The 16,732-nt window shown below is 33.9% G+C and overlaps 1 protein-coding gene across 10 annotated transcripts in view; it reads left to right on the forward strand.

The window, feature by feature from the left end:
• LOC110024098 overlaps positions 1-16,732 on the forward strand; it is a 93,976-nt gene that overhangs the window by 24,253 nt on the left and 52,991 nt on the right. For 7 of the 10 annotated variants that reach the window (XM_020723847.1, XM_020723849.1, XM_020723848.1 and 4 more), the window contains exons 9-15: positions 6,650-6,691; positions 6,840-6,959; positions 7,527-7,720; positions 14,855-15,135; positions 15,241-15,362; positions 15,719-15,761; positions 15,830-15,921. In XM_020723847.1, the coding sequence (XP_020579506.1) occupies positions 6,650-6,691; positions 6,840-6,959; positions 7,527-7,720; positions 14,855-15,135; positions 15,241-15,362; positions 15,719-15,761; positions 15,830-15,921 (894 nt within the window). The remainder of the gene's footprint in view (positions 1-6,649; positions 6,692-6,839; positions 6,960-7,526; positions 7,721-14,854; positions 15,136-15,240; positions 15,363-15,718; positions 15,762-15,829; positions 15,922-16,732) is intronic. The other 3 variants (XM_020723853.1, XM_020723851.1, XM_020723852.1) reach the window with 1 other exon arrangement.

Consider the following 16,732-nt stretch of genomic DNA (forward strand, 5'->3'; position numbering starts at 1 on the left):
CATCATTTCAAAGATATAAAGCCAAATAATAGAATAGTTGGGAGGTCACCGGGGCTTTCCTCGGATCCGTGACATTCTCTACTCTTCATTCCTTTGGATTCCTTAAAATAGCTGTTTCTGTTTGAGCCAATCCCATTTGATATTCCCATATCCAATCATGGAAACTTAAACTTTGAAATCTAAAGGCATAACCACTGAGCTTAATCGAGAGTTTTCTTAAGTGACCCCGATCATTTAAGATGTAATTAACTATATGGACTTGTCTCTATAGAGAATTTGAAACTTATGTAATATAAACTCTATCTAATCTTTATATTAGGTAGGGGAACTTGTTAGCCTTATATAAAAATGTTTCGAAGACTAAACAGATATCACAATCTCTTTAGTTTAGGTGGTAGAGTCTACTACAAGTGATATGTTTATTCTTCGAGATAAGTGTATTACTTGTTGTATCGTGCTCAGTCATCCAAACTATTTTTATATCCACAAAATTAACTCTTTTTCAAATGTATTGTGCTCAGTCATCCAAGCTATTTTTATATCCACAAAATTAACTCTTTTTCAAAACAGTAAAATTAAAACGGTCGACAACACCCAACCCCCACGATACATTACACAAAAAAAACCCAAAAAAGAGATGTTACATATAAGATCAATCGGGACGACCCAATTTAGTTCTACCCCTGCCTCTAGTACTCGGAAGGGAACTAACTTGCAAATTGGTGAGGTGCGTACCATTTCCTGAAGTAACCAAAGTATCATTCATTAGATTCCTTAGCTCAAGTAAATCTCCATTCTTCTTCTTTCTCTTGGAAGTGTAAACCCGTCATTCCTCATCCGAAGATTGTTGCTCATTCAGACGAGGTGGTAGAGGTGTAATAAAAAAATTTCGAACAATTGTACCCACAATAGGTTCTCGTGTATGTGGAGTATGAGTTGTCGCCTCTACACTGGATACTTCGTGAAGATGGGGATCTGTAAGGTTCTCCTGATTATCAGTCTGAACACTATCCTTTGTAGGTAAGGATCCTTCAGTACTGTTTTCAATAGGGTTTGAATGTATAGGTTGCCCAACAGAGCCATCCAGCATCACATCAATTGCAGAAACAACATTGTCAGGGGAGTCCACAGGGACAATTAAATCAGACACCAAATTCTGTCCTGTGGTAGTTTTCTCTCCAGGTGGAACAAATATGTCTAGTGCAGTGTGGTTAGACCCATTCTTATTCACTTGATCTTTAGATTTCAAATTAGAATGAAGCTCATCAAATTTATCAAGGGTATGTCCAAACATCTTACAATGAGAACAATAAGGAGGTCTATGTTCCATGACGATTTGTTGCCAATATCCATTATGAGCACAAATATTATGGTCACAGAAGGTCTGATTAGTTTGAAAGTGAGTAGATCTAACTTCATACGGTCCTCAAGTATGACCCCAATAGAGTAAAAAACCTGATGATTAAAAAAGTGCAGCTTTAGACCAGGTAAATTAAATCATACTGGTACAGTGGAGGTTCAAGATCTGATCAATATGATCGGGGTCAAAATCGGGAGACCACTTGAGTAACTTATTGACTTGCCTGCAATGTTAATATATTTTTTAGAGAAAATCCGAGTGTACTTTTTAGCCACGGTTAATTGAATCAACACATGTTTCTCATCCATGAGCCCCACTTTCCACTTTCTTGTTATTTTGAGATTATCAAAATTTTTTCTAATAACTTCCATAAGTGGGTGCCCCACTGAAATTTTTCAATAAGAGCGAACTTGAATTTCTCAGTTAGGGTTAAAATTTCTAAATTAGAGAAAAAAGTGTTGCTTTCCTATTTTTCATATTTGTCTTCTTAACAAATGGGCAGTCACCTGTATCATCATGACAATATTTATAGCTGAAGGGGAAGACAACCGCCAACTTCATCTGAGGATTACCCACCACGTGGGCAAAAGAGGCGATGTTAGGTTCAACCAAAGAAGAAGGGACGCCATCAGAGCAGTGAAATCCACATGCTAGAAGATTCCGAGATAATCACGACAAGGTGCAAAAGAAAGCGAGGCTGTTGGACGTTCGCCTCTGCTTCGCTGCTTCGAGCCCGAGGAAAGGAGCCTGCGCCCATGCCCAGGAACGCTGCGAGAGAACGACCTTCCAAGCTGGAACGAAGGATTGCACTTCAGACGACGTCAGCGTCGGAACGAGAGAACGAAGCGCTACGAAGTCGACGTAAGACGAAACAACTGCGATTGGTTTGAAACCGCGGAAGACGAGCCTCGATCGGGGCCGCGGACAGGCACAACTCGATGAAGCTCTACGAAGAGGACGGAAGACGAAAAAGAGGAGCGAACTCCCCTTACTTCTTCGAGCGTGAAAATACCGTAGCAGAGGCTAGGGTTTGCCATGAGGCGAAACCCTAGCAAATCCTCCTACGAAGATGATAACTTGCCAGTTGTCCAATCTTCTTGTTGTATTTCATTCTTAAAATATAAAGCCTAATCAAGTCAATTTTGGTTTTTGTGTGTGTGTGTGTATGTATATACATAGACACACACTCACACACACATATAAATACATACATACATACATAAGGGAATTTGATGGAATTTAATCACAAATTTACGCAGAGCGCATATTCATGGCCTTGAACCCAAGATCACTCGGTTGAAAGACTAATCTCTCAACCAACAGACTAAGGTGGGTTGCATAAAGTCGATGACCCGATCTTCAGCTTTTCCAGCCTCATACATCTTGCCAACCCTTTCCTTTTTTTCAATGCACCTTCCAACTCATCTCTTTATTTTCTCTTTTTTGGCTGTCCAATCACTGCCACCTGTAACCGTTTACACATTTTCGTATTTGCTTTTCGCCAATTCTTGTCCAACCAAATCTTCCGTTTTTTCCTGTGCACCCTTTGATTCCAATTTTTTGTCTTCTAATTTCCTAATTAACAATTTGCCATACTTGGCATTTATATGTTCAACATTTCCCTCAAATTGCTAAGTAGAGCTTTAACATGTCAAACACATTTATAAAGGAAGCATTAGATTGTCTTTTGAAGAATACATCCACAAGGTGATTTCCATTTGGAACATGAGATACATAGCAATTGACTTTTAATTTCTTCTTTTTTTAAATATTGAACATCATATGCTTTGTTCAATCATGTCGTTTTGGATTATGATGACTATTGATGATAAATTTGTTGACACAAAATAATGTGTTGAGAGTCGATCTTGTATGAATGTCGTGAGAATAATTTGCTGTAATCTGCTCTTTAAAAAATTTTCTAATGATTTGTCAAGCTCAACGTAGTAGTTCTTAATAAGCTGCAAATTAGTGAAGAACTTACAATTTATTTCCATGCTTGGATGACACTTATAACGTTCGCTAGTAAGTGAGGGTGCGAGACACCCAACAATCTTGTATGTCTTACTGGAAAAGAGGAGAGCATCCGCGCATTGAAGTGATGATGGCTGTTTTCGTTGTTGGGCTGTAGAATTCTGATGAAACAGAAGTGGAGGATTGTTGTGTGGAGTCAGGAACACTTTCACTGCATTTGAACCACAGTCCACATTAACGAAATAATGTGTTGGAGGAGGCTAGGGGTAGAGGGGTAGAAAGAAGAGAAGCCTCAAGAACATTAGGGTTCATTTGGGAAATATGTGATAACCTTACAGGGGGATCAACCATGGCAATAAGAGAAGTCATTATAGAAGTTTGGATTTGAAGCGACTTTGATAAATTCGTAATAATGATTGATGGAATCACACACAACGACTAATATGTGAGGAGTAGAAGGCAATCGTTGGCGTGAGAAGAGACAGATGGCATGACGAGGGCTGTCGTAAGTGGCATAGAAATTTAGAGTGGATGATATGCTGATACCATGAGGAGGCTTTGGTGTCAAAGACAACCCAAAAATTTGACATTAAATGGAAAGAAAGTCTTCAAAAGGGGAACCCAGCAGAAACAACTCTAGATGACCACAACCAGAGGTGAATGGCAAAGGGCACAAAAAGAATATACGTGCTTGGAGCCCAATGAGCTTTTCCAGCAAATGATCAATAAAGCATTTGGTTTCTAGCCGCTCGAGAAGGGAGAACATGAGTAGTGCAAGATAGGTGAAATGCACTTGAATGCAGGCAAAGGGGATGCATGTGGCTTGTGCTGGCTATGGTGAGTGTAGGAGAAAGGAGTGAGTGCCTAGGTGATCTATGGGTGATGGCGAACAAATGTTCAAGAAAATTTAACTAGTTATTTTAGAATTACTGCATCTTTACTATATTTCATTTTCAAGCCTTGATAGTAGTCTCTTTAACCAGAAACTTATCATTATAGTGTAATGCTCGATGAAAGAAAGGTTTCCTTGTTTGGTTAGTTTATTCTTGACCACTTAGATAAGGGTGGCATCTTTGCATAAATTTCTCTCACGCCTTATTCTTCTTCCCAAGTTTTAAACTTTGGATATTTTGGCTTAGGTGGTGCTCTTATATGGTGGTTGATTATTCTTTTTCCTTTTAATAAAGTCTTCACAACTCGAGAGCACATTTTGTAGCTTCTCCCATCCAACTGCTAAGAGGTTTGAAGGTTTTGAAAATCTTCATTATCTGTCTTAATTCTCCAGATTCATGACAAGATGTTCTCTGGAGGTAGTTTTAGCAACTTATAGCATGAGGAAGAGAAGAATAGAATGGCTCTGAGAGAAAGAAAAGACCTGATAATTTTCTCTAGAGTCTGGAGGTAACTAAAGCAGAACTGAAAACTTGAAATCCTAATCATCTCTGATATTGTGTAGAAAACTATTTATTGGAAATTTTCTCACACTTTTATTTTAGTATTTTACCAATCAATGGTTTATTATATTCATTACTCAACCATTGAAATATCAGAAACCATACAATTCATCATAGAAAGACCTCCTAATGTACTTCAATCTTTGTATTTCAGCCTCCAACAGCGCTAGTCTAGCTCAACTTAGCCTGCCCCTTTTTCCCTATTCACCTTTTGATTCCCAATTCCACTGCTTTCTGCCTTTTCACCATTTCCCCGCTTGCGCCTTCCATACTTGGCTTTCAGATCGTCAACACATATAACTTCGACTCAATATCAAAACCTGTGTAGTTCCATTGCAGGCCCAAATGCCCGCAATTTCATATCTGCTTCTAGAACACTATCTAGTTTCTTTATTATCCTATTGATCAGAAAAAATGCAGTTGATAGCTTTCACATATACTGTTTTGTTTTTTGATTTAATCCTCATGGCAGGATGCAAAACGTTACAAGAACTTGCAAGAATTACTGATTTGAACAATCATGTTATGATTTTTTTATATATATATATATATTTTTTGATTTCATATATGATTTCAGTGTTATCAATTTCCGAGTGATCATACTCCGTGCAAAACTTGAAGTGAATATGTTTGCTAATTGCCATGTTTTAAAACTTGGTTTTGGTCCATCATGGAAACTTTCAAAAACATTAGATATATTTTTGTTATTTAAAAATATAACTTATCTAAAACTGACGTTCATATATTAATTAATCTAATATTTCTCTTAGATTACAGTTAAATAGGTGATTGCGGAACTCTATTTATCAGATTCTGTGTAATCATAGAACTAAATGAATTATTTGTATCATCATTTGTTTAAAATACATCATATGACTAAAATTGGACAGATTTTCTAACTTTGTAGTTAGTTCAATTATTCTTCCCAGTTTCCTAATCTGTTCCTTACCTTATGCATAAAATTACTTTTAAAGTCACAAGTTTACCAGCACTAATCCAAGCTAATTTTTATTTTCTCTCAAGTTAAGATGGTTTCCTTAGCTCAGTGGAATGAAAGGATATAGATATACACTTTCATCCTCCATCGATTCCAAGTGCCCTGATGTCTACATGTAAACTTATTGAAGTTTTTTTCACACTTTACATCCATTTCAGTGAATTTACTGCCTGAAATAAGCAGAAGTTGGTCACAAACTACTGCTTAGTTCGCCAATCAACCGAAGACGGATAATAGAGGTTTCGGGGCTTCTGATTGAGTTTGGTAAGATGTTGGAAGGGCCATATTTCAATTTGGATGTGGTTTGAGAGATGTAAATTGGTCTCATAGTCTTAGGCAATCCTTCCATCTCTACAATCTCAATTAATTTCCCTTTAGATTTCTTGTTTGGAGTATGGGAAACTAGGATGGTTCGCTGTGCATAGTTTGATTGCTTACCGCCATGATCTGCATGCATCTACAGACAAACAGATGCTTACAATTGCAAATGTTTTTTTTTTGGTTATGTTTATATTTGCTAAATAACTGGTTTCTTCATCTTCCGATAAAATATGACAAAATCATAGACATCATTGAGTCACCTGTTTATTTTCCTTCAAGTGATTACAAATTTTCATTGTTTTTTTTTGTCGTTTGCTTGATTACACCAAGTATTTTTTTTAAATTTTGACATGTTTTTTAAAATATTTTTGCAAGAATTTAATGTCCATTGTGATTTTACATCAAGTTCTCATTGAAGCTTTCTGTTTTCTTTCCGTGACTCCATCTCTAGATGTTTTTGTTTTGTTTTATGCATGATTGGTACAAGAGGTTTTATGCGTCGTAGGATTCATATTCTTACTTTTGTTTTTTGTCTAAATGCAGGTTTTATTTAGACATTTGCAAGAAAAACTCATAATCACCGAGGTAGGTTACATAGTTTAGCATTATTAGTGGGTTTCATCTTAGTTCAAAATAACAATTGAAATGAAAATAAAGTTATCCTATCTCTTAAACTGTTTATGAGTTTTGCATTTAGCCTTCTAATTTGCATTTTCTAAAAAAATTCCTTTAGCAGGAGAAGTTGAAAGACTCGCAATACCAGTTAACTCCTTGGCATCTAGAGCCGACAAATGACAGGAACCTTCCTCCGCTATCACCTTCTCATCCTCTTGGTGCAAGCCTCGTCACGTCTGTATGATTACACCTTTCTCCATGTTATTGTATTCTCAGTAAAGTTGCCCTTCCTTATGAGTAAGAGAAAAGTGTCAAAATGGTTCCCAAACTATTTTAAGAGGTCCATTGTAGTCCTTGAGTCTATGGATGTGTCATATTAGTCCCTTGAATTTTTTAATATGGGCTAAAATAGTCCACCTTGGGGACCATTTCAGCCCATTTAGAAGAATTTGATGACTAGGCACCTTTATAGGCTCTGGGACAACAAAGCCACTCATTCTTGTGTCTTGATTTAACTCATGTAAATGCACTTGATCCTCTCTTTTTTATTTTGCAAGAGGATAAGGCCCCTTTTGGTAGTGTCCTGAGGACATAGTTTGTACTTTTTGCAACCTTTTGTTTTCTTTAATGCAATATGCAATATTCAAGGGACTAAAATAATCCCATGTAAATAGTTAGGGAGTCAGGGAACCATCTGGGCACTTTACTCTTATGATTAATATCGCAGTGTTAAAGCACACTTACCTTCTCTTACTTTTATTTTGGCCCCAAAACTTTTCTTCCTTTTGATTAATATTATTGTCAGAGCAAAGGCCTCGAGATTGTACCACAACCAACATTTTCTCATGCACAATCCCCTGGGTTCTCTCCAGCCGATAGGACTCGGTCAAAAGATTGGGAGGGACTCGGCAATTATAATCAGCATGCTATTCCCAGCAGCACTACCACAAAAAATGTGGATCACAATAATTTGGAAGGAAACATTCTTTCTGTGAATAGGTAGAAGTTGTTTTTTAGGCCGAGTGATGTGGATGGTTTTTTGTCTAGCTTTAGGATATTTTACAGATAAACTTCTCATGTCGACTGTCTTTATCGTTTGTGCTACTTGTTTTGTCTGCTATTACACATCCATTTCAAATAGCTGATATGCTTGCCTTCTGACATTAATGTCACGGAATGCATATTTTTTTAAACTGGTATTTTCTTAGCCAGTAGTTAATTTCTTTAAGTGTAACAGTTATTAATCTTCCTGTTTCAAATCATTCTGTTGATTTGAACTTGCCGCCACTAGGTGTCCTTATTGGGTCTAAAAACTTTCCATCCTCATACGCAAGATACTTCTACGTTATTTGTAGATTAATTAAAGCTAAAAATGTTTGCTATTCAAACCTTAGCCTTACGGAAGGGCATTATAATTGTACAAGGTTGTTGGGAAACTTATGGAAGGCCAATATATTTGTAGAAGGAGGCTGGGGTTGGGTTGATGGGTTTGTACTTGCTCAATGGGAGGGTTGTTAGAGCTATGTTTTCCTCATCCTTATAATGATCGTTCAATCTGAATTTATGTTTGATGTTGTTGATGCACTTAGTCAAAAATCCTATTTTTCTGTAGCTTTTGTTTTATGGTTAATTTAGATATATTTTACTAGGGTTAAATATTGTACTGCTATTTTTATAAGAATTATTTCTTGTAATTGTGCTATTGCTTTATATGCTTGTTACCCGAAGGCCTTCTCATGTTAAATAAGGTTCCATCTGGTTAGATTTAGACATTGTTTGAGTATTGAAAGAAGTTTGTGATCATCTCTTAAAAGTAGTAGTAGTTCTCTTTCTTCTGGCTTCTCCACCTCTCTCATCATTTTGCCTTTTTATTTTTTCTCTCTAATAAGTGTAATCAGAGCTTCATGATACAAAGGACAAAAATTTTCTTTTTTGTTCTCTAATTGCACTTTTTATTTACTATCAAATAAACATCTAAATAAATTAATAAAGCCACTAATGAATGCAATTTAAATAAATTTTAAATAACACATTAATGAACTTTCCCTTCTTTATGTTGGTCATTTCTTCAATACAAATGTTTTCTTCTATCACTCATTTTAATGCCCAAGTCTTAAATTTGAAATTGTCAATTTAAAATTATCATTAGCCATTAATTATCATCAAATATTTTCTTCTAAACTATAATAATGTAAAGAAAAAAAATGTAAATGATAGTCTAATATAATGAATCATTATAAGAATAATTTATAATTCGTCATTCAATTATTACCATTTAGAAAATTTTAGAGCATTCTATTGTGCAGGACAATATTTTATCTTATCTATATGGTTTTAGCAATCATATGAGTACCATCTAAATTATATTTATTAATGTACGTCAATATCAATTTCTTTTTCTAATTTATGTTCATGTTTACCTTAAAGTTCTTACCATAAATTGGTGAAATCTATTTGTCAATCAGATAAAAGCAAACATACTGTATAGATTGTTTCATTCATAGTTCCTTTTTGTTCAATATAATTCTCTAATTCTCATTATATACAGTAAATAAGTTTAGACCTGTTTAAAAGATCAAAAAAATTCATTTTAATATGCCCAAGTCATCTAATGGAATCGATCAATCATGATGCAATATACAGTAACATTTGATTAAATGAGTATCAAATTTAACATATGCATTTATTCTAGAAGAAATCAATATTGTTACAATAATTTAAAATATTAGTATTGACCACCGTTGACTTGCTTTTACTTTTTTGTCCCAATATAACCTTTAACATAGAAGATTTTCACATTAATAAGTTGCAATCATTATCATTTATTATACTTATTTAATCTTATTTTTTAATTAATTACATCATTTTTAATTAAAATTGTAATTCTTGTTACTAATTCTGCATTAACTAAATTATTAAAATTTCATTATTAAGCATGAAATTTCCTTTTCATTATTTAGTTATCTACCATAAATTGAGTTTATTTATGTCCATTGTTACCATCATGTCAATAATATAATTATTTTTATTTCATGTTATTCAATCTATATACCTTTATTATTATTTTCTTTTGTTTTCCACTTATTTTTTTTAGTTGACATAGACATACAAATCGTTTTCAATGACTGTTACTTTTATTTAAATATTTTTGAATTGTTATTGCATATTCTATTAAAATTACTATTTTTATTTTATCTTTTATTATTATTGTTATTCTAACAATATATCATAATTCAAATTCTACCCTCCCTTTTTTGGTTAACTAAAATTTTTTGATATCTAATATAAAATTTATTAATAACGTTAATCATCTTGCTTAATTTCAAAAATTAGATTCTAATAAGATTTAAATTTTCAACTACATCTTTTTGTTAGTTTTAGAACTTGTAAAAGAAGTTTATTACTCCTATTATTATCATTTTAGATATAAATAAAGATCTCTAATATTGTTATTTTAAATAATAATCCTAATCTTGAATATTGTCGGCAATTGAACCCTCAAATTTACACTGTTTTGCTTTGAGAATATGTAGCATGCTCATTGTGCCGCCATGCTTCACCCTCCATTCCTCATCCGCTTTGATTGTACATCTTGTGTTGCACACTCTGGGATTGAACTCCATGCAAAATGGATATGATTCATATGCAGATGTTGACACCCACCAAACTTACTATATCTCTACTCCGATCACAAGTCTTTCGTAAGCTCATACAAGGAACTTTTTGTCTTTTATTCATTACTTCCTACTAATGCTTTCCCTTTTGGCCGCATCTTGCTTGTACGCTATACTCTTATAGTAACGTGCTTCCCACTTTTCCACTCCAATCTCTTCACAACAATTTCCACTTTCTCTTGTGGTAGAAGTCCAAAACACAATAACAACCTTTCATATCTTTAATAGATTTGATGATCTACTTTCACGGTTTGCCAAATTATTTGTCTTTAAAATCAGGTTAGTTTCCTTCATCGTCATTTGTCGACTTCCTAGTTAGTTGCATTCATCATCACCTTATTGGAACCATTTGGCGGTTTCTTAGTTAGTTGCATTTATCATAACTTTACTGGAACCATTTTCACTATATATTTTCTTTTCATTCACCATAACACTTGTTGCATTAAAGGGGTAAATTGAGAATTTACTACTTTTCATGGATCAATTGTGCCCAACAAAAACAAGCCTTTATCCCACTAAGTGGGATTTGCTATATGAATCCTTTTTCTTCTTTGTGTCCAATTGAGTGTCATTTTTTTATTTAATTCTAATAGATTAAGATTATTTTTTATACAATATACCCAAGTCGTTTTAGGTCTACCTCTGTCTGTTTTAACACAAGTTGAATCTAAAATATCTACTCTCCTAACCGGATCATCAGATGATCGTGTTTAGTGTGACAAAACAATATAAGATGACTATTTAATTTTGTCTGCCACTGGAGCTACGCCAACCCTTTCACAAATAGATTCGTTTAATATTTTGTTTCTAAGTGTGAAGCCACTCATCCATCTAAGCATTCTCATCTTAGCAACACTGAACTTTATTTTATGTTTCTCTTTTAAAGGGCAACATTTTGCGCCATTCAGTATTACAGGTTGCACCATCATCTTATAAAATTTCCATTTTAAGTCTAAGCGGTAGTTTTCTATCACACAGTAGGCTTGATGCATTCCGCCACTTTAACCAACTAACCTAAATTCTACTAATTAAATCCCGATGGTAGAAAACCTAGAGCATTATATAGGATGGCTTCCAATATGTAAAAAATCCTTGAAACCAATTTTAATCAGATTGGGCTAATTTGATGATCTTTCTAGTGAAATTCAATTACCATGAAACTCAATTGAACCGGGGTATCCTACATCCAATTTGAAATTCCGAACAAGGATGGGTCTTCTAGGGAATTCAGTCTTTTAATGGTGCAGATTTTGAATTGCTTGAGGAGCCAGTTATAACTCTGTGGGTCAATGTGCACTTCCTCTGCAAAACATCATTATAATGAAAGTTCAAGGTGTTAACAGTTTATTTTTTGATATAATAATGATAAAATAACTGGAGACACTCATAATCTACTAATATGATGATGGAAATAAAGAGTAAAACTATCTTGATGAACTCCGAACATGTTTTGATATCCTTTGTGTGGATCTAAAAGTAAATATTCTTAAATGCTATACTTTTGTCGAAATAGCATGAAAAACCGTATTCCATGAAGGGATGGTGACTTTGAGTTATTAAAAAGGGCTTAGTTAAAGCATTATCCAATAATCAAACTAGTGGTTTTATTTCTTTACTTATTTTTTTGGATTAGTTCATTGATATGGTGCTTTTTCATTTGATTCACAATAATCAAACTAGTGGCATATGCCATGGGTAAAAAATCAATTGGATTTTCATGATGAGCCCTCTTACTACCAAGAATGAAATGAAACATTAACTTCAACAAAATTATATTTACATATCGTAGGAGAAAGTTGGTTTAGTAATTGATAAATGTCCAACAAGTTGTTCAAATCACCATTGAATATTAAATATTTTTGAGGAAATGCAATGGTTACTTGTATTGGCCTCCTTGATGAGCTTTGAGTGTTGTGTCTAGATTTATTAGTGGATTAATCACTAATTTGCAAAGAAAAGTAAATTTATATGCTCAAGAACCTTGGATGATGCACATTATAAGGCATTGGAAATTGAGTGAAATCAATGTTATCTAATTACTAAGATTATTGGTAGTAACATGAACATAATGAAAGTAGAGTCGTTGAAACTTAATAATCAATCTAATTGTGCGCTCATAAAGCCTACAAACTCAAGCACGATCAAACTAAAACAAGCTCTCCAAAAAAAAAATCCTTACATTCGCAACATGAACAATGTCAACACCTATTTTATATGTTACCAAAATGTTCCTACATCACATCAATGCATTAAAAATGCTATTGATCGATCATGATTCTGGGTTGCCACCTTTAGATGATGTAGGCATTGAGAATGTTAATGACAGCCATCCGATCACTGAAAAAGATAACAAGGTTCATACTGAAGGATATATTAGTTTAGCAAGAAAGATGTTTATAATCAATTCATAAGGGAAGATGGGTTTGGATAAAAAATTTTCATATATTTTTTCTCGCAGGATGACTTGTTGATGATCAATATCACTCTGAACCTACACTTGACGCCCTTTAACAAAAAACTTAGGTAAATAAACCTTTGTTCTTTGTAACCAGAATCTGTCTAGTACCCATCTAATGGCGAGTTTATAAAGATAAAATGGCATTGTTAAAACCAGAGTTTAGAAGGCAATACTAAAGCGGAAATTGTTTGCTGAGAATGATCTGAGAAGGGTTTCCACATCTGTGATGGACTTGTGAAACAAATAACTAGACACGGTTCTCTTTTCTTTCGTTCGGTCCTGCACGTTAGACAGCTGCTTGTCACCTCCCAAAAGAGCCGTTAGGGGTGGTGGACAGCCCAGGATTTAAATACTGCTTTTCGGCCCTACACCTAGCCGTTGTGGGACTATTTGTCCGTGACATTCTCCTTCACCCAATCACGTGACGCCCTCGTCACGGATCGGCTCCACCGAGGGTCCCACTGGACCATGGAGAGTCCACACACCGGCAGTAGTTTGCTTTAATACCGCTTGTCACCTCCCAAAAGAGCCCTTAGGGGTGGTGGGCAGCCCAGGATTTAAATACTGCTTTTCAGCTCTACACCTAGCCGATGTGAGACTATTTGTCCGTGACATGCTACTGTCTATTTCCACTACGTCGTTGCTTTACTAAATCAAACATTCTTCACTTTTATCATTCCACACTATACCCAATACTTACCTTGATCATATTACATTGTCTAGGGATTCTAGAACGAAATCAAGTACACACTCCAATAATACAGGATATCATGAAGGGATTCACATTAGTGATTGAGAAAAACCTTAAAAGTCATGATCCGTTAAAACTATTTTGTACTCAAAAAGAAGTTTCTCGTGCCAAGTAATTAGCCTAAGCATTCAATTATTATTGATCCATCCTCTATTTTTACTATCTTCTTCCTGTCAGTGGGTTTAAAATTTTGGTATTGATGTGGATAGAAATAGTCTAATGTGAAGGTAGTGGGAATTTTACAGAAATTTGAACAGCAGGTTAATACAAAAAAAATTACAGCATATGTTTTTCAATTTGATAAATTTTTTATCAGCTTTTTAATGTGCTAATCTACGTGTTAGTTTTGTGGTGTTTGTCTTGGGTATTGCTGGCTAGATTCCCACAAAATATATGGGTATTTTATTGCTAGAGTCTTGAAAATCAGATCTGACTTTGTATCCGATGAAGAAATGATTGATTATTCAAATGTTCAAATTGAATTTTAGCATGGTCAAATTGGATGATGTTCTAAATATTAAAATATTCAAATATCATTTAAATGATGAAATAGTGATTCAAATATGGTATAAAAAAACAAAAAGAACTACTCTATGAGTTATAAAAAATAAACAAAAAATTTCTTTTATGTTTTACATTTAAACTTCTATGATTAAATGACTAACTTTTTTATAATTTTATATTTTCTGAAGTAAATTTTCTCAGTTATTGAAATTGAGATTATACGAATCTTATTTAAAATATATAATGATTATTTGATTATGACATGAGTAACTCAATGAAATTGGAACTGATTTAATGGTGGTTGGTTTGATTGTTAGTACTTTCGATTCTAGTTGGTTCTTAGCAAATGTGGTTTTAGCTTTGGACCAAACTAATGGCCAGTTCATTGTTGGATTGGCACTTCAATTTGGTTTTCTAAACCATGTCTGTGGCACATACAACTTTGAAACCATGTTTTACTTTTTAGTTTCACTTATTTTCTATCAGAGTTTTCTAATAATTTGAAATATTAAATAATGTAAACATCCTTAATATAAATTACTTGTCAACATGAAAACAGAGTACTACAATAATATTTATGTGATTTATCCATATGATGTATATTTTTGTCACATGTTTGTGTATCATTGTACTAGTTTTTTCATAGCGGTGCCCTTCATCCATTTGTATTAAAGTTATGCATACAGCTGGCTACATGCTTTACTAACAATTATTTTGGATTTACATTTTTCTTTTGTGCATTTTAGGAATGTGGCACAAGATATGCCAGCCCATCTAAACAAAGGATACCCTCAGGTTGTACATTTCGGTGGTGAATCAAGAAATCAGAATCCATCATTCAAGGAGCTTGCGAGAAGCAATGAAACAGATGATTCTGAAGCAACTAATGTTCACCAGGGGAGAGAACATGTTGTTACTTGGGCTCCAGCAAATTCTCCTTACCTATCTTCTGGGCTTGATGATCCTAACTCATCATATCCTTACCTTCCACCAGTCCTTGAGGAACCAAGTTCTTCTTTTTCTGAAGGTTAAATTATTTAAAAATTTCTTGTTGAATACCTGTCACATTTAAGATGTTTTGTTTGTTGCCTTTGTTGTGCTTTATGTTTTAGCAATTATTTCATATATGCAGCTGCAGAAGATGATCCATTGCCTGCAATAGAAGGGCTTCAAATTTCAGGTGAAGCTTTTCCAGGAAGAGAACTTCAAGCTGGTGGGTACTCCATTAATGGAACAACCAGTTGTAATTTTGAGGTATATTTTATGCCTTAGACTCCACCGTAGTTGTAAATCTTGTGGTTATACAACCATGGTTGGAAAGAACTTTCTCGTGAGTGTTGCACTCAACTTACCGTATGTTCTCTATTTTGTCATGGGACATTTACATACATACCACCCAATTCTTTTATATTTACTTTTCTATTTTTACTACCCAAATCTTTCATATCACATAAAAAATACCACTAATTTTTAACTTTAAAAAAGTGAAATACATCTTTTCATGCATAGGTAAGGTGGTATATATGTAAAAATTGAAGTTTAGGTGTTAGATATGTAAACACATAAGAACTGAATGGTATGCATGTAAATCTTCCTTTTATTATTTGCAGTGGGTACGCTATCTAGAAGATGGATCAGTGAACTACATTGAAGGTATGTAAAACCTTGTTCATCTTGTTGTGATGTTGCAATTTTTACACTTAATAATCTATGCATGCTAGGAGCAAAGCAACCCAAGTATCTCGTTACGGCTGATGATGTTGACTCGTATCTTGCCATTGAGGTTCATCCTTTAGATGACAGGAAAAGGAAGGTAATTCATGTTTTGAAGGTTCTTTACCATGCTATTTATTTATCTGTTTGTCTACTTAAGAGTGATTACTTACTTGAATCGTTAACACAGGATGTTGTATCCATTCAATACATATTTGGTGATGTGAAATATGTTGAACATATGGTATGGATATGGGATAACAATGATAAACACACCTGCATTTTTATGGATACATTGCAGCGATCTTAGGATCGAGGGTTGGTTCAAAGTTCAATAGCAAATCATCTTGGGAAAAGATGTTAGATCGAATATTTTACATGCTAACAAACCTATGGAAAAGTAAATATGAATAAGATTCTACCACGGGAAAGCATCTAATGGTCAAGATCTTTTGAAAGTGGGAAAAGACTGCATACTGTGATGTAAGGATTTTCACAAGTTAGATTACACTTTTAAGCTATCAACTACGATGTACAAATATGGGCACAGAGACACGGATATGACATGATAGAAATTGAACTATAGGACTAAAATATGATGGACATTATAATTTTTATATTTTCAAAAAATAGTCAAAACTAGGAGAATAATTATTACAAGTATGGAATAAATATAATATCAATTATAAATTTTTTATATTTATTTTTTTAAAAATATTTGAACACATGCATCCTAAAAAGCTAATCTCATAGAAGACTAAAAGTAAAAGTTGAGAGAGCATTAAAAATATGTAGGGAATATAATATAAATTATAAAATTAAAAGGCCTATTTTATTAAGGTAACTACAGGGTGTCAATATTGGTGGAAGAGTGAAATTTATTTAAGCTTAATTATTTTGTTTATATATAT

This window comes from Phalaenopsis equestris, unplaced genomic scaffold, assembly GCF_001263595.1.
Source record: "Phalaenopsis equestris unplaced genomic scaffold, ASM126359v1 Scaffold000246, whole genome shotgun sequence".
NCBI classification, from domain to species: domain Eukaryota; kingdom Viridiplantae; phylum Streptophyta; class Magnoliopsida; order Asparagales; family Orchidaceae; genus Phalaenopsis; species Phalaenopsis equestris.